The 26,768-nt window shown below is 35.0% G+C and overlaps 2 protein-coding genes across 3 annotated transcripts in view; both read left to right on the top strand.

The window, feature by feature from the left end:
* Positions 1 to 2,385: 2,385 nt before the first annotated feature.
* Positions 2,386 to 17,887, top strand: LOC113114717 (calpain-1 catalytic subunit-like). The gene is made up of 20 exons (XM_026281651.1): positions 2,386 to 2,742; positions 3,651 to 3,720; positions 4,721 to 4,839; positions 4,909 to 5,042; positions 5,714 to 5,885; positions 6,801 to 6,872; positions 8,119 to 8,207; positions 10,199 to 10,273; positions 10,380 to 10,516; positions 10,618 to 10,769; positions 11,296 to 11,498; positions 14,209 to 14,254; positions 14,354 to 14,428; positions 14,546 to 14,606; positions 14,823 to 14,887; positions 15,807 to 15,875; positions 16,330 to 16,408; positions 16,646 to 16,762; positions 17,301 to 17,359; positions 17,592 to 17,887. Exons 1-20 carry the CDS (start codon positions 2,557 to 2,559, stop codon positions 17,616 to 17,618), a joined length of 2,007 nt encoding a protein of 668 aa, XP_026137436.1. The 5' UTR covers positions 2,386 to 2,556; the 3' UTR covers positions 17,619 to 17,887.
* Positions 17,888 to 20,288: 2,401 nt separating this feature from the next.
* Positions 20,289 to 26,768, top strand: part of LOC113114716 (alpha-actinin-4-like) — a 38,568-nt gene continuing 32,088 nt past the window's right edge. For both annotated transcript variants that reach the window (XM_026281649.1, XM_026281648.1), the window contains exon 1: positions 20,289 to 20,622. In XM_026281649.1, the coding sequence (XP_026137434.1) occupies positions 20,491 to 20,622 (132 nt within the window). In that variant the 5' untranslated portion in view covers positions 20,289 to 20,490. The remainder of the gene's footprint in view (positions 20,623 to 26,768) is intronic.

The raw sequence follows: 26,768 nt of genomic DNA, 5'->3' as shown, positions 1-26,768 counted from the left end.
AGGCTCAGCAGCGCCTTTACTTCTTACGGAGCCTTAAAAAAGTTCACCTCAGTCCCAGGATCCTTGCTGAATTCTACCGATGTACCATTGAGAGCATACTCACAAACTGCATCTCAGTGTGGTACAGCAATTGCTCCGCATCTGACCGCAAAGCACTCCAGCGGGTGCAGGGCAAGAAACATCATCAAGGATGCCTCTCACCCTAACCATGGACTTTTTACCCTCCTTCCATCCGGCAGGCGTTACAGGAGCCTACGCACAAGTAGGCTCAGGAAGAGCTTCTTTCCTGAGGCTGTGACACTCCTGAACGCCGCACCACCAATCTAACCTGCACCTGCTCTTTTACTGCACTGGTCACCGTCACAGTACTTTACATACATGTATTGCACTACTCATATTTTGCACAGACTGCACATGGTTAAATTCATTACACTATAAACTGTCTAAGTGGTTACTGTACAAGCACAGTAGACCATTTCTACAAAAAAAATAATTGCACTACTGTTATTTTGCATATAAAACATTGTTCAACAATACTTTTGCACACTCATTCAACTGTATTTATTACCACTGTTCTCACGTTCCTGCTGTTCATATTCATATATAATCCTTCATTGCTCTGTTCATAATGTACATACAATCCCTACATTGCATTCATATTTATATTCTGTATATACTCTGATCAATATTGTATATAGCAACTCCACTGTACATTCTGTATATCATAGCTTTACTTACTCTGCACTTTTTATGTATATAAAACACTATATTCTTGCACTTCTGGTTAGATGCTAACTGCATTTCATTAGCTCTGTAATTGTACTCTGCATAATGACAATAAAGTTGAATCTAATCTAATATAGTTGTCCAAAATCCTTGGAGCTCAAAATATATGTTTGCATATGTTCACTGGAATGGTTTATATGCAAATCAGTAAGAACAAGCTTCTGCTTAGACATGTTGATACCAGTCCAGGAGACGCAGGAATGTTTTCTAAGAATCTGATCTTTCCAAGGGCATTTCTAAAGTGTTTGTAAAGAACACCAATGATGTGCAGAACAATTAAAACATAGAAAGTGTGTGGTAAATATGTGTTCATAACAAACAGAATAGAAAAGAGGGGAAAGTGGGAAAACTGGATACACAACAACAGAAATTAAAGTTAGTTTACACTTTATTTATTTATTCCATATAGCTAATTTGTCATATTAGGCTAACAAAACAAAGACAACAATACATAAACTATACAATAAAAAACTATCTCTCATTTAGCAATCTAATTATATCTGTACTAAATCTTACACTGACTCACACCCACATCTCTGTACGGCTCACTTCACTACATTCAGTATTGTACTGTATTTCTTCTCATTTTACTGTTTTTCTTTTTCATTTGCAAGTCATTTTGCATAAACACTTCTTTGTAACCTGATTATAATAGTTTTCCTCTCTTTTTTTTCAAATTAAACTACATGTATAGTATGTGTTTTTGATACTGCATTAAATCTATTTTAAGCATGTTCTGGGCTGCCCATGCCATAATCGTATATTTTTTATTACATATTTTGTGCAAAAAAATTATATAAAATATATGTAATACATTTATGTATTATTGCCTAATGCAATAAACAAACCACTGTTCAAATCTTTGAGTATTAGAACTTTTTTATTGATTAATTATTATATTATATAGTATATACACACACACACATCCACAAAACAAACAAACAAACAAAAAATTGTCATATTAATAAGAAATGTTTCTTGAGCAGTAAATCAGTTTATTAGAATGATTTCTTAAGAATCCCATGACACTAAAGACTATCAACATCGCATCACAGGAATAAATTACATTTTAACATTTAGTTATATTAAATTTTACAATTTCACAAATTATTCCTGTTTTTTGTTTTTTTTTGTTTATTTGTTTTTGTTTTTAAATAAAGGCAGCCTTTATGAGCAAAAGAGACATCTTAAAAACATTCAAAAATAGAAATTTTTCCAAACTTTGAACCTCAGTTTTTTTTTTTACTTTCACTGCATGGGTCTGGATATTGTGTTTTGTAGTTTAAGGCATCCAGGCTGACATGCACATGACAGTTCAGACACCTCAGCAATAGATCAGTAACTGAATAAAGACCTGCAAACCTCCAACCTCCTCATCTCAGTAATGTGTGTATTCTCCATCAGTGCTTTTGTGTTTCATAGTGCATTTGTTTACATCTATTGTTTGCCTTTGTTGCAAAACGTCAACGCAAAGCTCTTTTTTGCAAGATCAGCTGATAGTTACGTGGTTAAGTTTGTCGTTTATGATGACAGATGTTTTCGCTTGGACAGTGTTAGTTAGCGCACAGCTGGAGGGGGAGAGGGAGATGTGTAAAGGTAAGCTGAGGAAAGACTTGCTTTGCTGAAGTTTACGCCCACTTTACCACAGACCAATATTCGATTCGTTGACGTTTTCGACGGTATGGATAAATATAACAGTCTGTGTGCATTCAGATACACTCGTTCCCAAACCCACTGACAGATTCAGAAGGACAGAAGTCGCTCTCCAGTATGTGTGAACTCGAGAAACAACAGAGAAGGGACTCGTACGATTCCAAACCCTGGGAGAGTCTGGGCAGCCCGACGATGAAGTCTCCCACCTCCGGGCTTCCTCTGCTGGACCGGCTTTACAAGGACACCATGTTCCCGGTGCAGAACATGCCGATTCTGCAAAACATGGTTTGGAAACGACCACAGGTGAGTCAAAGCGACAGCCCAGCCCAGCACACACCTCCCGAGAGCCAGAGCTGTGCTTTTTTTCCCGCCATGTGGGTTCTAAAAACGACGTGGGGACGTTGGTTTGAAATGTTTCAACATTGAAATGAAAAACCATGATTACAACCTTATGCCAAGGTTACAAAAATGTTTCTTACAACTTTCTAGTACGTCTGTTTCCACCCAAATTATAGGCTAACGTTAGTGGAATGCTTATTTTTTTTATATTCTAAGAACGAACATATATACCTAGTTTTATTTTCGTGATTAACATTTTATTTTAAGAATGTTCTAAAAACGTGTCTTAGAATGTTCATCAAGAACAAATAACGTTAAATAAGGACGTTGAAAAATGATATTCCGAGAACATTTGTTTCTCAACATTATGAGATCGTACATCAAACGGACCTATTAAAAAGTTATTACAATTTGACATAAACATTAGCTACTTTAAGATATGCACTAATAAAAAGGATTTCGCCACTTATAATCACGCTTAAACTGTTTCAATGCCACTGCAATGCAACAGAATATCAAAGCATGTGCTGTTTATTTTTTGCAATAACAGTCTGAAAATGGTGCAGATTTGGTGTATGTGCTAATATTTGTTTGTCTAAAAGTAAGACAATATAGCTTGGATTAGATGCTATGACATTTGACCTATGTCCAAGCACTTCATAACATCATTTACAGCATTATGTAACATTATTCTGATGGCATTTAGCATTTGTTTTGTTGGATCTTTTATTGCTTTAAGGTTTCATAAATCCTTTTAATAAGTGAAAATAATAAAAGGTGTTTTTTTTAATAATATGATGACATATTATTCCTATTCCTAAATATCCATTGACCGTAAAGTGCCCTTATGTTTTTTCTCCTCTCTTTTCCAGGAGATCTGTAGGTTTCCAAAGTTTATTGCTGATGGAGCCACACGTATGGACATCTGCCAGGGAAAACTGAGTGAGAATTTGATTTTGAACCATTTAAACAATAAGAATTCACACTGAGAACAATACAGGTTCTTGTATAACACACTGTTTGTGCTTCATTAAAGCAGCAAATGACTTTAGTGTTTGCTGTAAAGCAGTGGTTGATCACACAAAGCTAAACACGTATAATACAGTGCAACACTTACCGTTTCTCTTTTGTTATTAAGGTCAGAGGTTGTGAATCCAATCATACTCAATAGAATTTAGTTGCACATTGATCTATCACTTGGTAGAAGCTCATCAAATTAGACAATGATACCCTTATCCTCAAAAACATGAATAAAACTACACAGGATTTTGACCCAGAATCTGTTAAAAAGGACAAAAAGTGGATATATTTGTTAAAAATACAGTAATAAATTACAGTATAAATACAGTAAACTCTTCAATGTCTTCAGTATCACACGATCCTTCAGAAATCAGTCCAATATAAAGATTTGCTTCACAGAAAAAACAAACAGTTTTTGCTACCCAACATTTTGTGGGAACTGTGATACAAAACCATACAAAAGTTTGGGGTTAGATTTTAAAGAAAGAAAGAAAGAAATACATTTATTCAGTAAGAATACATTAAACTGACCAAAAGCCACAGTAAAAAAAATAATAAATACTAAAATAGGAAACAGCCCTTTTAAACATATATTTCACAATACCACTGGTTTTACTGTATTTTTCATCAAATAAATGCAACATTGTTTAGCAGAAGAGACTTTAATGTTCAGATCATTATTGATCATAATTATTGCAAACTTTTGACCATTTCTTGTTAATATGCAGTTTAAATGTTTGATTGTGGTTTTGTGTTAGGTCTCCATTTAATATTAAATGTTGAAAAGTTAAACCACAAACAACCAAAGTAGCAAAATAAACTTATTACACCACATAACTTTAGAATCATCTTTTAGAACCAGATTTGACCTAAAACATGTTTGAACGGGTCTAATGTGCTTAACTCTCTCTCTGTCTCTCAGATGACTGCTGGTTCCTGTCTGCGGTGGCGTCTCTCTCTCTCAACAATACTCTTCTGGATCAGGTCGTTCCCCCAGGACAAGACTTTCAGAGTGGATACAACGGCCGCTTCCGTTTTCGGGTTGGTACTGTTGTTACCGTACAGAATGAAGCAGTTGTGATGGGTTTAACGCTGTCTCTCTGTCTGTAGTTTTGGCAGTATGGTGAGTGGACTGAGGTGCAAATTGATGACCGCTTGCCGACAGAAAACGGTGAACTGGTCTATATGCGCTCCACAAACAGAGAAGAATTCTGGAGCGCTCTACTGGAGAAAGCTTATGCCAAGTTAGTGGAATATTTTGGTGCAAATAAATGCCTGGATATCATATTTAAAGGAAAAATTCACACAAAAATGAACATTTGCTAAAACATTTACTCACCCTCAGGCCATCCGAGATAGAGATGAGTTTGTTTCTCCATCAGAGCAGATTTGGAGAAATGTAGCATTGCATCACTACGTATACTCTGCAGTAAATGGGTGCCGTCAAAATGAGAGTCCAAACAGCAGATAAAAACATCACAAGTAATCCACAGCACTCCAGTCCATCAGTTAATATCTTGTGAAACGAGAAGCTGCATGTTTGGGCATGTCATAGCTTCAGGGATAAAATATCATTTATACATAATAAAGCTTCCTCGAGTGAAAAAGTTGTTATAGGAAAGAAATCTGCACAGATCAAGCTCTTTTTTTTTCACAGCAGAACGAGTAATTAAACATTAAGGACTTGTATTTTTGCCAGAAGCGAAGATTTATTAAGTTTTAAAGTTTCTTACAAACATGCAGCTTTCAGCTTCCCAATGTTTTAATCAGCTGATTGGACTCTCATTCTGACGGCACCCATTCACTGCAGAGCATCCATTGGTTACTGTTGCTGGTCTGATGCTGGTCTGAGGGTGAGCTGTGCATGCACATAAACTGCTTGTTGCTCAGATTATCCACTCCATCTCTTTCTTAGGCTGAAGGGTGGTTATACTGCTCTGGACATGGGTTTACCTCACGAGGCTCTGGCAGACATGACAGGTGGGATTACAGAGGGATTCCCGGTGCCCTCTGACCCTCAAATACTGGACTCTCTCCTGCACCCGCTGCTGCATAAAGGAGCTCTGGTCAACTGTGCTAGCACAGAGGTACGCTCTCTTCACATGCATTATTAAAAGGAATTTTATCTGATCATTTATTCTCCCTCACATCAATTCAAACCTGTATGATGACTTCTGTGGAATACAAATAAAGATGTTTAGTAGAATGTTCATGCTGCTCCTGTTCATACAGTGATAGTGAATAGATATAGACATTTAAGCTCCAATAAGGTGTCACAGAAGTAGTATTTCAAGTCTTCTGAAGCAGTGTATGTGAAGTTTTTAACCATGTAAAATCCCCACACTGCTTGTCAAAAAATGTACACTCCCATTCAAAAGATTTTAATGATTCTGAAAAATTCTGCTCACCGAAGCTCAAAAATAAAGTAATATTGTTTTACTGCAGTTTAAAATTGTTTTCTATTACAAAATGTTTGAAAATGTAATTTATTCCTAGCTGATTTTCATCAGTGTCACATGATCTCCAGAAATCATTCTAAAATGGTGTTTTGGTGCTCAAGAAACATTTCTGAATATTATTGATATACATTTTTGTGGAAACTGTCACGTCTATTTTTTCTGGATTCGTTGATGAATTGAAAGCTCAAAAGAACCACATTTATTCTAAATGTATATATATATATATATATATATATATATATATATATATATATATATATATATATATATATATATATATATATATATATATATATATATATATAAATATATACATTTTATTATTTATAAATAATTAAATATGTGTTTTGTTAATATTACAAATGTGTTTACTGCCGCCTTTGATACATTTAATGTATCCTTGCTTGATACAAGTATTAATTTCTTTAAAAAAATAAACCTGGAATTTGTGTCTGTGACAGCAGTTGAGACAGTTGAGTTCCAGGAAATGTGATTTTGTGGAAGTACAGTAATCTATTGTCTTGTCTCTCTTTCTTTGTGAAGGGTTCCTTCGGAGAGAGAAATAAGTTTGGGATTGTGTACTACCATGCCTACACCATGACTGGCTTTGAGACGGTGAGAGGGGAAATTTTCCCTTGGGTGTTTTTTTCACTCTCTTTCATTATCAGACTGTCAAAGCAGCTCTCGATTTGTGTTTTGTGTCTGTAAAGCTCAGTGTTCCACCAGAGGGCACCATCTGCTTAAATAACAACACCTCTGGTATTGCTGAGTCCCAATTCACATACTTAGATCTGAAATATTTCTTTATATTATTATTTATCTATTTTCCAATTTTACTAGTTTTTTTTTCTTGCTTATGAAAAAGAGGAACATTTGATAATTTTGCAAACATTATAGGGATGTTACTTTTGAATACAATGAATAATTTTTTAAAAGTTATAAAGAATTATAAATATAAAATAATATTCTTAAAGCAAGGTTTATGAAAAGTTCTTATAGCTTTATTAATATTTGATTAATATTCTCTCTTGTTCTCAGAACAGCATTCTCTGAGCATCTTCATTTAAGTGCCTCGAGTCTGAATCATTGAAACGAGTCGTTTTTAAAACGAATTGCAAGCCGTTTCATGTTGACGTCAACATGAAACATTAGCATATTGCCCATCCACTTGTTGGTAAATTCATATTAAAGTGTTTTCTGACCTTGCATGCATGTCAAACCTGTTATTGGTGACTCCCAAAACCAAAATATGAGTCTTTCATTACATATAATTGGGGCACTATAATTGATCTGTACTTGTGTTCTGAGAAACAATTTTGTAACCTTTAAGTAATGTTCTAATCATGACAGGAAAACTGGACATTTTAATGTTTTTAGAATATAAAGTTCAAAAAACGTTCTGTTTAGGGTAAAATACATTTAATAGAATGTTGTCAGAATTTAGCATTTTAGAAAACTTCAGAATAAGTTTTTTTTTTATTCTGAATTTGTTACATGAGTAGTAACTTTTTCAAAAAAAAAAAAAAAGAAGTTTCTGGAATGATAAATGTTTTCATGCTACAGTAACATTAATGACCAGATATCTTTTAACAAATGTTCTGTTCATGTTACTGGAAGAATGTTGGTTGATAACTTTGAGAACCTTTACAAGAAAATATGAGTTGTCCCACACAATGCTGTATTTATCAAAAATGGCTACAGTATAGGCTAGGATTTCTCTCTTAGGTCATTGATAAAAAGCCAAATAGCTGAAATGTTTTGTCTAAAGGCCAGAATACATTCTCTTCTAAAGAAATAGAAACACAGCAAGTCCTGCAAACAGCACTGCTCTTCAGACTGATTTGCTTTCTCTCCGTCTCAGATCTCGACTACGAAAGGTCCGGTTCATCTGGTGCGGATCAGGAACCCGTGGGGGAACACTGAGTGGAGTGGGCCTTGGAGTGACAAAGGGTACAAAACACCTTATATGAATATGAAAGTGAATATATATATATATATATATATATATATATATATATATATATATATATATATATATATATATATATATATATATATAATTTTATTTCAAGTAACAAACATGTTTTTTTTTTTTTTTTTTTATAAAGTCATCAAGTCAATCAAGCCTACATTGATTTGATTAAAAGTCCAGTAAAAACAGTTATATTGTGAAAGATTCTTACCGTTCAAGATCACTTTTCTATTTGAGCATATTGTAAAATTTAATTTATTCCTGTGATGTTAGTCCAGATCCGAATCATTGAGGTGATATTGTTAGAATATAATGTGAAATATACTATTCTATCCTATCCTATAGTGAAATATACTATACCCTTGATCCTATCCCCACACACCTATCCCCTTCAATCCATTTCTTCTTCAGTCTTACCTTCACTTACTAACATTATCAACTCCTCTCTTCACTCTGGTACATTTACTTCAGCATTTAAGCAGGATCAGGTAAGCCCACTGCTTCAGAAACCATCTCTAAACCAAGCACTTCTATAAAGCCGGTATCCCTTCTTCCATTCATTGCAAAGACACTTGAGTGAGTTGTGTTCAACCAGCTCTCTACGTTTCTTGTACAGAACAACCTCCTGGACAGCAACCAATCTGGCTACAAAAGTGGCCAATCAACTGAAAATGCCCTGTTCTCAGTTACTGAAGCCATGCGACTGGCAAGAGCAGCTTCAAAATCCACAGTACACATCTAGCTTTACCTGTCTGCTGCTTTTGACACTGTTAATCACCAGATTCTCCTGTCCACCCTCAGAAAGATGGGCATCTCTGAAACCGCACTCCTCTGGTTTAAATCCTACCTCTCTGACAGATCCTTCAGGGTGTCTTGGAGGGGTGAAGTTTCTAAGTCACAATTTCTTGCTACTGGGGTTCCTCAAGGCTCAGTACTTGGACCACTTCTCTTCTCCATCTACATGACGTCATTAGGATCTGTCATTCAGAATCATGGCTTTTCTTATCACTGCTATGCTGATGACAATCAACCCTACTTTAAATTTCCAACCAGATGATCCGACGGTAGCTGCTCGCATTGCAGCCTGTCTGAGTGACATTTCTTGAGCTCAACCTTTCTAAGACAGAACTGCTACTGGTTCCAGTTAATGGTTGTCTTCAATGAGCCAAGAAAAGCTTACGTTATTCCTCTCCTCATCAGGTTACACTGGCTACCAGTAGCTGCTCGCATTAAAATCAACGTACTGACGCTTGCCTACAAGACGACCTCTGGCACCCTGAATAGATGACCACTTATGCGCCCTCCTGAAAATTGCGTTCTGCAAGTGTACGATGCCTTGTGGTGCCATCCCAAAGAAGTACAAAATCACTCTCACTGACCTTTTCCTGTACTGTGCCGAGCTGGTGGAATGACCTCCCAATCTCAGTTCGTACAGCTGAGTCTTTACTCATTTTTAAAAAAACATCTAAAGACTCACCCACTTACCCTTTTCTTGTCTATCCTGTTCTTGGAAGAAAAAAAACATAGCTATGTGTTCTCTGCTTGACTAGCTGAAACTTGTCATGGCTCTTATACTGTTTTGTAAATCGCTTCAGATAAAAGACTGTGCTAAATGATTCAATGTATATGTAATGTTAATCTGCGTCTCAATACATGTTTCTGGTTATTATCAATGTATAAATAATCTATTCAGGGTTCTTTGATGAATAGTGAGTTCACAAGAATGGCATTTATTTGAAACAGAAATCATTTGTAACATTAAAAATGTCTTTACTGTCACTTTTGATCAACTGAACGCATCCTTGCTGAATAAACATATGTATAGGTTTATTTAACTATATTTTGGGGATATAGTTGTCCTCAGACATCTACAAAATTCATAAATGATTTAAATATTACATTTAGATAAAGTGCAAAAAGACGTTTGATAAATCTAAAACAAATGTCTGTTGCTTAATGATGAGTTTAGGAGAGAGTGGAATGATGTGAGCGCTGAAGAGCAGCGGCGTGTGGAGAGAGTCCAGAAAGAAGACGGGGAATTCTGGTGAGACGGTTTTCTCTCTATTCTGATTGGCTGATTCATATTCAGGCTCTTCTTTGATTGGTTTAGATGGCAGATGCATCTTCATCGTCTTCTCTCTGCCCATCAGGATGACTCCAGAAGATTTCTGCCGGAACTTTTCTGTGATAGAGATTTGTCATTTGAGCGAAATAACACTGAGTGAGAGCAAAGTCATTAAGCCCTGGAAATTTACTATGTATCACGGACGCTGGAGTCCTCGGCAAGGTACGTGAGCATCACTGTTCACACTCATACACAAATATCATACCGCTTCAACAGTAGAACTTGTGAGTCACTGTATTATACTCACATGTGTGTGTTTGTAGGGCCTCCTCAGTACAGTCTGAACCTGCTGGAGGAGGACGAAATCTCCATCTCCAGAGGTACTGAAAGACAGTGCTCATTCCTGCTGGCGCTCATGCAGAAACACACTCGTAAGACAGGAGGGCCGTACAACACCGCGCTGCTCATATACAAGGTTTCACACGTCTGCTTTCTAAGTGTGTATTATTATACAAGCTGAAATCTGATTGGTTGGATGGTGAAAGGTTCTCAGACGGCTACAATGAACACTTCAAAGCAATGTTGTCTTACTGTGTTTTTTTTTAATCTTGTTTTTGTTTTGTTTTTCCAGTTATTTTAGTACATCAAGTTAAACTAAATGGACACGAGGAATGTGGCCTTTTTTCTTTTTTTAAGTAAAGGGATATTTTAGGATTTTAGTTTTTGCTTCAGAGGATGAACTAGTCACTGTATTATGTAACATATTATATATAATTTATTATATATTATGTATTGTACTGGTTAGAAAGAAGAACTATAGTATATATGTATATAATATTTCTATAATATTATTTAAATAAAATATATGAATATATGCAAAAAGGAATATATGAGTAAATGAAAAATGAAATAAAAATAACAATTTCTGAGCTCATGATGTGAAGATTTGAGCATGTTAGTGTCTCTGTCTGATGCGTGTGTGTGTGTGTGTGTGTGATCAGGCCCCATCCGATCGTGATTTCCTCTCCTCTCGAGACTTGGCTCAGTTAACCCCGGAGCGCCGCATGGCTGTAATGCAGCGCCGGGAGCTGGTGTATCGCGATCACCTGCCACCCGGTCGTTACATCATCGTTCCCCAAACAGAGAACAGGAGGGGGGGAGAATTCATTCTGAGAGTCCTGACTGAGAAAGGAAACCAAACCATGTAAGTGATGCTCACCAACATGCTGGAAAATCCCAAACAAGATCTCTATAACATCTCGCTTGACTGCAATGGAATTAAATATAGAGCAAACCTTGGGTGTTTATTCTGAGAAACAGAGCCAGTAATCTGATACACATAACTAATATTTTCTGCAGCAGTGTTATTTCAGTGTTACTTAATTATTACTCAAATATTTTCATATTAAAAATAACATTTGAATTAATATATATATATATATATATATATATATATATATATATATATATATATATATATATATATATATATATATATTTCTTTTTTTAATTTAAATCATTTAAAAATAAAAAATAAAATAAAATAAATAAAAATATAATAAAAAAAAGATTATTTTGAATTAGCTTTAATATAAACACATATATGACAAATACTTTGTATCTATTTTTACTTCCCATAATGAGTTCTAGGAGAAAAAAAAAAGAAACAATAATGAGAACTTTTGAAGTTGTCTTTATTTTTGGAGGTCGAATCTCAGCTAACATGGAATGTTCTGAACTAAGGTTCTTTCATTACCATTAATAGAACATTAATGTTAATTGGTCTTTAATAATGCCAGGACAAAACATTTGTAGGCTATATTAATAATGGAATGCTTTTGAAATTTTTAAAGAGGTCATATGATGCTTTTTTAAAGATCATTGTTTTGTGTTTTGGTGTAATAGAATGTGTTGACATGCTTTAATGTTCAAAAAACACATTATTTTTCAAATGCTGTACATTATTGTAGGTCCTCTATGCCCCGCTTCTCTCAAACGCATCATTTTCTACAAAGTCCCTCCTTCCACAAGCGCAGTCTGCTCTGATTGGCCAACTGACACAGTGCATTGTGATTGGCCGAACACCACAAGCACTTGTCGGAAATGTAATGCCCTTTTCCATAAGCACGAGCTTCATCCTTCAAAATAATGTAGAGACAGTTAATAATGTCCTTAGTTTTACCGTCAGTTCAAGCTCGAAAGAGGAACAGAGTGATGTGACAGACACAGTGATGAAGCTCGGATGTGTTTGCAGAACACAAGACACCGACGGTTAAGATGCGCACACACACACACACACACACACACAGTCAGTAGCAAATACTTAAACTAATAAGAAAACATATTTCCAGTAGCTGATTCAGAAGCGTCAGATCGTTGTAGCAAGGTCAGAATAACTTTCTGTCCTAGGTAGGGGTGGATTTAGTGATTTGGGGGGCCTGAGGTAAAATACAGGAATGGGGGCCTGTACAGTTTCACACATTTACAACCTTGAGGATCCTTTCACTGTTGTGATGCTTGCTGCTGCACGACCGTGTCCCATAGCTGTAGCCAATCTTTTAGATTTTTCATGTACATACATGTTATAAATAAAGGATTGCTTTAATGTTGTAGATCCCTTGTTCATATTTAAACTGTTTATACTAGCAATAGAGTAGGTTGGACACTAGGTGGTGCTTTGGGGTCATTTTCATTATGCTATTGTCTGTCTAATTCTAACTTTTAAATATACATTTATTTATTTTATTTTAATTACACATCTAAATTAAACTGAAGGAAATTATACATTTACACACTTAAGGGTTATTTCAACCAAACGTGAAGTGTGCCTGTGTGGAAAGTGACTTTGCTTGGTCCTTCTTGGGTCAGTGGCATTAAAAAAATAAAATAGGCCTTATATATTGTGCACTGTTACTCAGTATTAAATTATAGCTTCAGATGCATGATATTTGTAGGGCCCCATGAAATCCGTTTTATTTTTCCCAAATTAGCCTAATTTAAAAAATATTTTTTTCCCCGTTTAAATTTTTCTGGTTGATTATATTACATTTCAACAATAACAACAATAGCAAAATATTATTATTTTTTTTACAAAATTTTCATTTTTTGGTGAAATGAAGGCAAAAACATACGAAATAACATAACAAAAGCCCTATTATTGTATCTACATTGTATTCCAATAAATTAAACAATCCCTTTAATTTTTGTACATTCAAAGTGCTACACAAAAGAAGTTTACAGTGTAACGTCAAGGAAGTAGTCAAATATTGAATGAATAAATCAAATGCAGTTTAGTAAACTTCAATCAAACTGTGATAAGGACAAGTCACTAGTGTATGTGAATATTAAATGGCAAGAATACTATTTAGCTACTACAGACGAAAACCACAAGCGTTGTGCATGCTTCAATAGCAAACTAGCAAACGAAACGCTAGTCTGTGCATTCATTCTGTCACATTCTGCATTTCACAGTAAATTTAGTTTTCATGAATGGATACCGGGAATTCTGTCACCATTTTCTAAATCACGGAAATCATAAGGCCCTACTTTTGCTAAAAAGCACGTTCAACACGGATGCACAGATTGTTGTCGTGGTAAGGACAGCCTTAACCTTGATAAAGAATATCTCTTTGGATTTGAGACTTTTAGTCTTCTTCATGCACCAAGAGCTTGTAACACTCCAAAGAGAAAGAAAAAATTGAAATCACATCATATGACCCCTTTAATGTTACTACTTGTTTCAGAGAACATTCAAAGGTATACTCAGTGTTTTAAAACATGGACTTTATGAATATTCATTGAAAATTCTGAAATGATGTTTTCATAACTTGGTGTGGGATGGTTGCTTTCTCTTTGTTTTAAGATCATAAACTGCTACATATGTCAGTATGTATGTTGTGTTTGTGTGTTTGCAGAGCTGTTGGGACATCAGAAGTAGAAGAAGAGCACTCGATTACACCGGTAAAATAGAGAAGTTGATGTAGCTATGAGCATTTGTTAGCACTGGGTCCATTTAATTGTTGGGTTTAATTGTTTCTGGCTGTGTGTTTGTGTGTGTAGCCGATGTCTCCGCGTCTCGCAGGTCTGCTGTCTATAAATGAAGTGGGCAATCTCTTTGTGAAACACTGTGGCAAGGTAAAAACAAACATTACTTGCAAACTTTTGAGTGTGTGTATGTATTTTTAGAGTTGATATGTAGCTCTTATGTCCTATGCGTGTGACTGTTAACATTAATATACGTGTTGTCTGTAGGAGCCTTATTGTACCCCTTCAGATCTGTATAACATGCTGACCGAAGCCATTGCCAGTGGAGGTGAGAACATGTTTATACACAAGCTGTTTTTCATCTGTTCACTTCTTTTTTTTTCTACATTTGCATTTTAATGGTAAACGCGGTTTGCAGGAGAAGTTGTGATAACTGTGTGGTGCTAATGCATTTCTTTTCATTAGTTCTGCTAGCAGAGATGAAAACCACTGAGGAAGTGAGTTGGATGATATTGTTTCTGTTTCTTGTTTTGTGGTCGGTCAGTCTTTGCAGGTAGCGAGAAGCAGCTGAGTTTGGAGCACTGCAAGAGTTTCGTGGTGCTCATGGATGTATCCTGCATAACTAGTGCACTTCTGATATACACTGTCCTAACAAACACACTGGTTAGTGTGCATGGACCCACAAGAGAAATAGATAAACCACTAAACATTGAATTTAAATGCCTAAATGTTTAAGAATGCATGACTATGCTTTAATAGCATGCTTGCATACGTACCCATACAATTTTTGCTGTATGCAGTATGAAGATTTTCCCTTTGCAGACGGCATAAATTGTGCAATGTAAAACAAGTGTGGTAAAATCTACATTTTCTAGTGTGATGAATCGTCTAGCATTAATATCAGTTTTGATTCATTTTGATTTGATTAAAATGCTGCATTTATTTGAACAGAAATACAGTCAAATTTTGAAATATTATTACAATTTAAAATGACTATTTTAAATTGTAATATTTTATTCTCCAGTCTTCAGTGTCGCATGATCTTCAGAAATCATTCTAATATGCTCAAGAAACATTTCTGATCATTATCAGTGTTGAAAACAGTTGTGTATTCTGAAATTCTGAAGATCATGTGACACTGAAGACTGGAGCAATGCTGCTAAAAATTCAGCTTTGATCACCGGAATAAATTACAGTTTAAAGTATATTGGGATTGGAAACAGCTATTTGTAATACATTGTAATAATATTTCATGATTTTACTGTTTTTATTTAGATTTATTTAAAAAACATGAGAAATTCCATGATTTTGACCCCTTAGTGTAATATGCAACAGTTTGTTTCACATTCTATTTCTAAGACAAGTATGGTGTGTGTTATGCGAAATATATGCGAGTATTTCTTTCTCATCATAGCGGATGTGTGTCTCAGTAACTGCAGGTGGATGTGGGTGGGTGTGGTATTTTATGGCGTGTTCACAAGAATGTATTGGGTGGAGATTGGAATTTTACCTTAACATCTCCAATCAGAGCCAAGGAAAGGGACAACTCGACTTGATGGAGTTTCAGGCATTGTGGGAACATCTCTGGGAGTGGACGGTGAGCACATTTGGCAGTTTGCAGTATTTTAATTTAATTCAATTAATTGAATTTAATTTTCAGTTAAGGTGTGTTTGGTTACGGTCAGGATGAGACTGTAGAAGGTGAAGCAGTGCGTTTTCATGTCACATGACTGATTGCATCATATGGTGCATTCAAGTTCACAAAAATTATTTATGAGATGAAAGAGTGGGAAATATTTCACATTTTTCTTTAAGCCTAAAGTTTACAAGTTGTGTGCGTGTCAGTAAATTTTTTGAAATCAATGAAATTATTATTTATTTTTAAAACATCAAATTTTCAAATATATACTATTTTATTTTTCATTCATTATTATTTTATAGTAAATAACATGTAACTGTTGCTTCAAGGCATGGATTATTATTCATGGCTACATCTTAGATCTAAAGATTGGATTCTGTGATTATTCACCCATCTGTCTGTGTTTTTAAAGGGTATTTTTTTGACATTCGACAAAAACAAGAACCAGGTGCTGGATTATTATGAAATCCCACCCGCTCTGAGAGCAGCAGGTGAAACCCATGACACACACACACACACACACACACACACAAATGCAAGTATGAGCATGAACACACACCCTGTACATGAAAATGCATTCAATGACGCAACACTTATTGAGAATGAAAACGCAAACATACCCAGCTGTCAGGAGAGAAACCTGTTCATTCATCTGCTGTCGTGAGTCTGAACACATTGAGAGGAATGCTGAAGATCAGGTTGATCTGAGATCGTCTGCTCTGGTCTAGGTATAAAGGTGGATGATTTCATAATGCAGCTGATTGTCCTGCGCTACTCGGAGACAGGTGGTAAAGTCAGCTTCCCGGGATTCCTCTTCCTGCTCACCAAACTGAACTTCATGATACGTAAGCGAACACACAAATCAAGTACATGGAACACAATATAAAAATTAGCAGGATATACCTTATTCCAGGATATACTACACCATTACAGTTAATTTGAACGAAAACCATAAAACAACTTTTGTTAAAACAGAAAAGAAACTTTAAACTAATTTTATTTCATCTAGTTGCCAACCTTTCGCATTTTTAATTCAGTATTCAATAATAAAAATAAATTTAATAAAAGTTTGAATAAAAATAATGAAAACTATATCGATAATAAAAATGACTAAAACAAACAACAAAATGTCTAAAACGTTAACTAAAATGAAAACAAAATATAAAAATAAAAAACTGAACACTTTAAATACACTGTCAGAAATGTCTTAGTCTTCCTACTGGCGGGGTGGGCGAATACACACACACACACCGACACACAATTTTAATACATTTTAGTAATAATAATAATCATTTCTATCTATCTATCTATCTATCTATCTATCTATCTATCTATCTATCTATCTATCTATCTATCTATCTTCATACATGTTTTTGTTTGCAGGCGAGTTTCAGGCATGTGATGTGACAGGGAAGGGAGTGATTTCAGTCAACTTCAGAAAGGTAAAAACATGATACACATGAGAGTGTTGAGTCCTCTTTACACATGCGCACACACACACACTCACTCAATATTTCATGTTTAACCTGGCTGACCAGTCCTCTTTAGTGCTTAACCATCTTTATGCAACATGACTGACATATATTGCGTGAATCAGAGCTTGAAACCTACAATCTTGTGAAAAATGTGATTCATTAAATGTGCACCATTTTAATATTTTCTCTTGATTTGTAGTTCCTGCAAATGACCATGTACAACTGATTCCAGACCAGCTGCAGGGAAACAGCTCTATAAACAGATCGTTCCTGGAGTGGAAGCTGATTGGTCAATACAGCGTTACAATTAAGCTACAATAGTAAAAATTCTGTATTAATAGATATGATGCAAAACACAGCTACTTTATATGTATCATTGCACAGCACTCGCAGAGATCTACTATTAATCTTTATATGTTTACTGCTTTTACTGTTTCTAGTGGACAGATGCCAACTAATGAATATGCTTAATAAAAATGAGATTTTTAAAGAAAATTGGTGCAATATCTTTATTAGTATCATAATAAAATTAATTTTGATCGTTTTATTTAAAATCATTTTATTTTGACATTTTTTATATTATAATTTTATTGCATAACTATTTTACAGTTTAGCACTATAAATGATAAATGTATAAAAACATTTAATTATTGCTAAATTATAATAATAATATATATTCTGACATAATAATATATGACATATTCTAACTAAAATAATATTTTTAACATCTATGTTATGTAACACTATTTTTAAGTTGGTATAATATTTTTATTAGTAAGCATAATAACATAAAAATTAATAATTAGATTTTTTCATTGATATTTTTATTCAAAAATAAAATTTTATCATGTAATTTATACAGATTTTGTATTATCAATTATATATTATACAAATGATACCAATAATAAATAATACATATTCTGACAAAAGTAATACAATTCAATAATTTATCATTTTAAATTATTCTATTTTGATATTTTTAATCTATATTTTTTTAATACATTTATTATGATTATTTTATAACAATACTATTATAAAACAATGAATAATTCATAATAGAAATAATAAATAATATATATTCTGACATTTTTCAGATCTTTTTGTTTAACTAAACCAATGTTCCTCATTTAGGTCGTATGAATACTTCTAATTTTTGAATGTGTTGTTCCCCTTGTCTCTGGAGCCATGTGCTGTTAATATTTATTACAGTGGGAACTTCTGAGAGCATGCATGAGTGGGAAATATGCCAGATAATAAAGTATGTGTAGACTGGATCAGTTCAGGATTCTTATATAAGCTTTGTGTCTGTAAAATATCCCGATTCCCAGCTATGATTTTAAACATGAGGCTGCTGCTTTGAATTGCAAAACATTAAATGATTCAAATAAGGGAATGATTTGTATTTGAATCTTACGGATAATAAAGGAGATGATATTAAAGATAAAGCTCAGTCTCAATCCTTGTGTTTGAGGGGATGCTCTTTAATGCTCTGGATCTGGGTGTCATGAACAATGTAAACAGCAGCGTATGGCTGATGCGCTCATCTGTCTGATGTTGACCCACTTCACGTCCCCTTTGACAGACGGCATGAAATATTAATGCTAGGATTAAGCAGCTTATAGCTGGCAGAGAACCAGACTAGTTTGACCACAATAAATTCAAATCATAAACATTCATGCTGTTTTCACCAAATAATGTGTGCTATTAAAACTGTATAGAGTTGAATTCAGACGAAGGCTAGAAAAACAACGCAACCGGCTGGTGAGTGTTTCGTGGAAAGTGTATGAATAATACATCAACTCTTTCTGTTTGTGTGAGTGTGTAAACTTAGAAGATACAGGTTACACTGATACACTCTACAAGACAAAAACACATTTTCTATTCACTTTGCTTTTAATTACATTTTCATATAGTAATAAATTTAATTATATTTTATACACGAAAGAAAAAAAAAGAAAAATGCATTTTGTAATATATTCAACAGTAAAAAGCTAATACAATTTGGTATGAATATATATATTTTAATAATAAAAAGAGATAGCTCAGTAGAAACCATCATGGTAATATATAAAATATGTTTAATTAAATAATAATCTAACATATTTGGTATAAAGGTAAAATATGTAACTAAATTAATTAATAGTAACCAAGAATAATAATAGTTTTATATTAATAATTTGAAATCACTAGTGAAGAAACAAGTGGAATAGACAGAAAGACAGACTTTGTAATATATAATTAAATTGTTCAATTCAAATTCAATTGTTAATGTAATATATTTCATTAATAATTATAGGCATATGTAAAATATGTAACTAAATAAATAGAAAAATCTAGTGAAATTTGTTAGTAATATAATGTAAGCAATATTTTAATAATACGAACATACATTCATATATAATATACAAATTTATATATAGCTTGTGAACATTTATTATTTTAAAAGTAAATTAAAATTTAATTTAATTCAAATTTAAATATATGCATTTAGCAGACGCTTTTATCCAAAGCGACTTAACTAACACACACACACACACACACACACACACACACACACACACACACACACACACACACACACACACACACACACACACATATTAAATGCAATGTATTTATAAGTTACACATACAGTGCAGTTCAACGTTTCTTAAATCTCTTCAGATTTGTAATATATATTAATTATCATATTCTCAAACCTCTGAACCCCACTGTGAATATTTCAATATAACAGCCACAAATTCACATTTTCAATATAAAACTACTACCACCTGACGAGATTAGCCAATGGCAGAAGCCCACCCCGCTCGTGGGTAGAGCTAAAATCGGATCTCTGCCGAATAAGTAAATCGAATATATTAAATATTAATGAGTTTTCCGGGCCTACTACCTCCTCCCCTCCTCCTCAGTGGGAGCGGCGCGTCTCTCCTACTCCATTTTTGTCAGACGGGTGGAGGAACGCACTCTCGGCGAGGAGACTGTCAGCGGCAGCCGACACTTCATACCGAGCGACAAAGGCCTCGAGAGCAGTTACTGCAGCCGGGTTTCTTTTGGTTTCCGTTTAGGAAGAGTCTTTACAGTGTTCTCAGGTGTCTGACATGGTAGATTACCACGCCGCTAATAATCAATCTTTATATTCAGCGGGCGAACAGCAGACATACATGGAGCAAGAGAACGATTGGGACCGGGACCTACTGCTGGACCCGGCCTGGGAGAAACAGCAGAGGAAGGTAAGAGCTTCTGAAAGCCCGGGGGCCTGTGCAATGAAATATTTGCGCGTTTAACACGCTTTAGTCGCCTTGTTTTCGCTAGTCTGTTTTTATACGCGCTTAGAACGGCAGCGCGCTTCGAATGTTACAATGTTTCGCGGGTTTCGAATGTTTCAGTGTTACAATGTTTCAGGCGCGTGTGCGTGAGTGAGTGAGTGAATGTGATGCATTGTAACGGCTGAACCTGTTTTACTAGAGCGAGTCTCATTCGCTGCTTCTGCCTTTTTCCTTTTCCCTTTCCCCTCTCTGTTCGTTCTCAAAGCGACATTTAGACTCCTAGTTACAGCCAGACATCCGGATTTAAAATGGCAGTTGCTAGATATCACGGCACGGGAGTTTAAAATAGCTGCAGAAATGCTGTTTTTTTTGGAGTTTATCTGCTGTTCTGGAGAGGAAAGATAAGCTAAAAAGAATTAAAATGAATGAGGCGCGTTCTCCTTGTGAATCCACTCTGTGGTGTTTATGTGGAAAACCTGATTGATAGTGAGTGAGTGTTCTAGTGTTTTATGCACATGAATTATGGCAAGGAATATTGAGGAATGCTCAAAGGGTTGAATGACGTTTTTGGGTGTGTGTCTTTTGGGGCAAAGACAGGCTTGACTGATTTGCATTTTTGGTGTGACAGACAGCTATTGGAGAGAGTTTGAGAAAGGAAGGTCAAAGTTTGATAGGAAAAATAATTATTAACCCGCCAGAGCCCCTACACACACACATGCACAGATGCAAATAAAACACACACACTATATATATATATATATATATATATATATATATATATATATATATTAGACCCAGTCTCCGGCCTTCAGACCCCAGAGGTGTGACAGACCCTTAAATGGGGCATTTATTTGAGAAAGTCAAGTGGAGGAGGATAGTTGCTCAACTATTGGCTCTTTTTATACTTGCTTTGTTACACTTGCAAAGCCAAATATCTAGAAAGCAGAGTGGCCTTCCAGACATGACATGACAGATATCAGTGAATAGTTGACACATCTGTGTCTTTGACTTTACTAGCCCAAAAAAGGTCAGGAGAGTGGCCCACACTTTTTTAGCCAATCAGAGCTATCACATTTTTGGAATGTGGGGTTTTCGAGATCAGGTTTGTGGTTGGGTTGATCTAATTAGTTATGTTTGGTATTGCATTCTACCATTTTGCTTCCTGCAAGTATGTAGTATGTATATGATGCACAGTATGCATAGTTAACATACTACTATTGACAGAATGTGCATGGATGACTCAATCCAACAGTGCAGTTTGCATCACATTGTGACTTGCCTTTCCTCTTCTGCTCTCTAAAGTTTTAAAATCATACATTTCAAAATGTATTGTTTGGATTAATGTTTGAGTGTCATAAGTGGCATAATTATAGTAGATCCAGGACCAATATAACGATCTCAACCATGTCAAGTGCAGAATGGATTAATGGAAGTTTTTTTTTTTGTTTGTGTTAAATAATGGCATAAATACCAGTGAATTGACTACTGCAAACCTTAGTAATCTTGTTGCGTGATTTGTTTCAATACTCTCTTCCCATAAATGTCGTGTACAAAAGTGGAACTCCAAAAAATGCATATGCAACACGGCCAGCTGCAGTAAACTCTGACAGTAGTTTTTAATGCAATGGCACAAGCTGTTCATAATTCTAGACCAGTGAATGTAATTTCTGTACTACTAGTGGCTCTAAACAGAATTGCAGAAATAATTCCTGTTATCAAACAGGTTTCACACTCTGATTATCTGTATTTCAGTGGTTCTCCGCACCCAAAGTTATTATAGTTGGTAAATCTAAAGTGGTGAACAGAAATTAACTATATACATTTTCTTTATTTATCTTTAAAAAAGACTTAACTTGTTTTCTGTAATTGAATCCCAAGTAATATTACAGTAGTATAATGTTATAAATGTACATAAATTTTTTTTAAAAGCTAAAATAAATGTTAATAACGGTGGAAACTTACTTGTAATGTGTAAAATGAGGCCATTGCAGTTCTGTTTGTCGCACACTTTCCTATACGAGCAAAGAGTTAATGCAAGATCTTCACAAGTCTGCATGTTTCTAGGTCTAAAGTCTAGTGAACGTCCCTCCGATCTCAACTCGGCATTGGTCGTAAAATGATGTTTCAGCACAGGAATTTCTATTCCTGTGTGTTTGTAAGGATGAATATTACACACAGACCAAAGTTCACTAGTGAATACTAAACCAACGCATCCTTGTTTAAACCCCAAACTGAGTTTCATTACGGTCTCCACGCACCGTTGCCAGTTTCCACTCAACCGAAACAAGGTGTGTGGAATTATCCCCTTATTCGTGACAGACATGAAATTACTCCCCAACAAATGCCAAACGCCCTGTAACTGGCTAAGACTTGCCTCTCTGCTCCACCCAAAATGTCTGAAAGGTCACTGAAGTGTTTCGTTCTCTATTGAACAGCCTGTTTGGGAGTTATAAAGCTGGGCAGAGATGAATTGAAATAAGACGCAGTGATTTAACCAGCTTTGTTCTTGTTGTGTAGATAAGCACGTATAAATCCAGTAGTAGACCTCTGGAAACCAAAAACTCAACTTTGTGCCCTACAGGACAGTAAACATACATAGTCCAAGTGTATTTTGCTGCAAAAGTTTTCTAGATGATAACTTCATATTTAGTACATCTGTGACTGGACAATTCTGGTAGTAATACCATGGCACTTTTTATATCACAGCGATTTTTCTTTTTCTTCAATTAATCTTGAATTGTGTATAGTTTCCAACAATTTCCAGTAGTCTTTTCTGTTTGTGTATTGCCATCAAACACTTCCAGATGTTTATGATGAGCATAGCTGAAGATTATAAACCGATGTTTTGACTCTAAATTCAGACAGGATTATTTAATTAACTAAAAAGAAACCCACATAAATGTTTACTAAAATAAACTACAACAACTACAAATAACATGATGCACTGGAATAACTGACTACATGCATAAAAACAAGCATGCACAAATGAATAAAGCCTTTAACAAAAACTAAAATAAAAATAGTCAATACAACATTTTTAAAACTAAAAAGAACTATTATAATATCAATGGTATCATAAATGGCACTGAATATTAATAAACTGCATTCTAATCTGCCACCAAATTGTCATGTTGCTTAGCAACAGTAACAGACTATAATACTCAGCACAATAAATGTCTATTGGGACTATTATTTAAATAAATGTAAATGCAAATATAAAAGGTCTTTTATCGCATTGAAGTTGCCATTTAAATAATAAACCACTCAAGGCTGTGTGTTTTAGTGATTTTTCTCCACAGTTGAAGACTTAAGGGTATAGTATTTAGACCCCTTACGTGTAATAAATTCACTTTAATGTACAGACTCCGTTAGGGGTGTTCCAGAGGAACAGTAATGCAGGCCAAATAAAAACCTGCTTGAGGGTGTTTGGTAGTGAGTTTGGCTCTGTATAAAGATATCTCTCGCTCTCTTTTTAGGCAACATGTTAACTAAAAGGTAACCTCAAAGGTGCTCCACAGAAAGGTAACCTAATAAATGAGACATTTGGAGCGCTCTTCAAAGGTCGCAACACGTAAAAAAAAAAGTATCTTACAAATGCACTGCAAAAAGTTGTAAATAAGGAGTACTAGACTGTTTCAGTCACATCATCAAAGTTTCATTCAGTGTGTTAATTGTCATTTCTTTGTAATTATTTCAGAAATTTAATAGCAATTTATGAGGGAAAAAGTTTCAAAGTAAAAAAAAGTTTTTTTCAAAGTTTTTTTTTCAATCTCAACACGTTGATTTAGTTTTTGCATTTTCTTGTCGTCAAATTAACAATTAGTGAGTCGAATATGTAAAAACTAAATGCACGACAAAATATTGGGTAAAATATTCCATTTGTAGTTAGAGTGAACGTTTTGTTGATTAGTTTTAGTATTGCATGAATGAATAGTTAAAATCAAAAATATTGTAGGTTTTTTTTTTATGTATTTTTATAGTGTGCACATTTTAGTGCATTATGGGGTCAAGATTTCAAGAAAGTAATTTTGTTCTTTAATGCCATGTGACCTGGTCCTTGCGATTTCACTTTGAAGCTTGATGGAAGGAAAGTCATTTTTTCATTCATTTCATGTGAAGTTTTGTAGATAAGAAATCTGTGTTTAATACTAAATGCATTCGGCAGCTAAATGTGACTGGGGTCTGCAGCGTCCAAAGAAGAGACTTTTCTGTGTGATTATTTGTGTTGCTTGGCTGTGTTTAGTGTGGCAGACGGTGTCTTGCGGTATCGCATTAGCTCCTTGACTGCGTGAGTCTGTGTGTTTAGATGCGTTTGATTGGACTCATTGACTGCGTTTGGTGACAGTGCGGTTTCTGTCAGGACTCGGTGATTGCAGCTTGTGTCCCGATAAGCAGCCGCCCACCGCTTCTGAAAGGATTCCCAGTATGCATTGCCACAGGCTTGTTGAAAAATGAATTAAGGATAGAGTTTGAGGGGAGAAATGACTATTGCAATTACAGTCAAAACAGAAATGCATCAGTCTTAATTTATAATTAACTATTTGAGTGATGTATTTTTGTTGGCCAGTCCTGAAGTTTGCATGACTTTGGTTTCTTCAACCAAAAAACCAATAGAAAATTTAACTTGCTTTTGGATTTCTGCAGAAAATAAGCTCTGCGACTGACAAAAGTTTGATTCTTACATGTTTAGTTCATGATAAAGATGAATGTACACAATTTTAAGCCTAAAAAAAATCATCAATCTCGGAAGTAAAAAGAAAAACCTAAATGTCAGTCCTTAAAACACTTCCTCTGAAAGTTTGAATAGTTTGCAAGAGCACAATTAAACCGTAAAATCAGCTATTGAGTAGATGAGTTCACCTGTTCAGTGTGGTTTAATGTTTTTAATGTAACCTTTATCAGTCGTCTTTTTCAAGACAAACTTAAAAAATCACAAGTTGCACTGATGCATTTTATCTTTTAGAATAAAATGTGGAAATCTTGAGGTTGTGTTTCAAGCATGTCACTAAAACCCATTGAGGTCATGTTGATGAAGCCAGATGTCTAATATCTAATATCTCAAAGTTTCTACTGAAGGAGTTTTGTAGATTTAATCGATGTTTGGTCACTGAGGTTTTTCTGTGCAACTGCGTAGAAAGAAATGCTTTTTTTGTTATAACTACATATGCAAATGTTGCTTCAGTAAAGCTGACAGCAAAACTACAGCAGCATTTAGGAGTCCGTTATTTATGCCAGAAGCCGAAAATGTGCAGTTTGACACTCGCTCTTTCACTGATATTTCATATGCATGTAGTGTGACCGTTTCTCTGTTATGGTTTACTCTCAAGAGCATCACCAAACAGCCAGTTAACGTATTTTTGTCCCTATAAGCATTTCACACCATGTTGTTTCTCAGCTAACGAGTGTGGTGCAGAAGTGTGATTGAGCATATATGTGTGAGTTCCTGTTTAATTAAGCCTGAGTGCATGTTCATGCTCATTATTAGTTAGAAGAATGCTTGTATGCATGCATGTAAAAAAAGAAGTGCACTAGTGTTTTGTTTTCCTAGGGTGTTTTTCCATGCACTATTACTGTTTCTGCTACATGCTAGAGTTAGTTTGCAAGTGAGTCGATCTGTAGCAGATGCAGGTATTGATAGTTTGGCACTGAGTCTCTTACGATGATGGTCAAACCTTGACCCAGAGTGCAGCTTTGACCACTGAATGAAAAGCTGACCGTGAGTCACGGCGTTCTGGGAAAACTGAAGCATGAGCTGAAGCTGCGGTTACTGTGCACTAATCCAATTTTGGATTGTTCTCGTGGGTGTTTGGACGAGGTTCAGGTGTGTCCCAGTGAAAACAGTGAGTGGGAGTGGACTGAGATAAAGGTAGTCACGCTAAGAGGCATTATGAGGTCACATCACATGACCTGCTTTAGTCCCGCCCAGCCGCACAAACTCTAGCAGTGAATGCCTCCGAACACTTTACTATAATGCAAGGGTACTTTTCTTTTTTTATTTATTTTAGATCATTACCGGAAGCGCTGTCTAATTGTTGAGTGTCTTCATATTTAATCACTGACATGATCTATAATATTGAGTGTAAACGGCAAGGATCTCAAAATAACTATTT

This window comes from Carassius auratus, chromosome 15 (assembly GCF_003368295.1).
Source record: "Carassius auratus strain Wakin chromosome 15, ASM336829v1, whole genome shotgun sequence".
NCBI lineage: Eukaryota > Metazoa > Chordata > Actinopteri > Cypriniformes > Cyprinidae > Carassius > Carassius auratus.
Note: the sequence above shows the minus strand (reverse complement) of the source record. Positions and strands in the feature narration are given on the sequence as shown.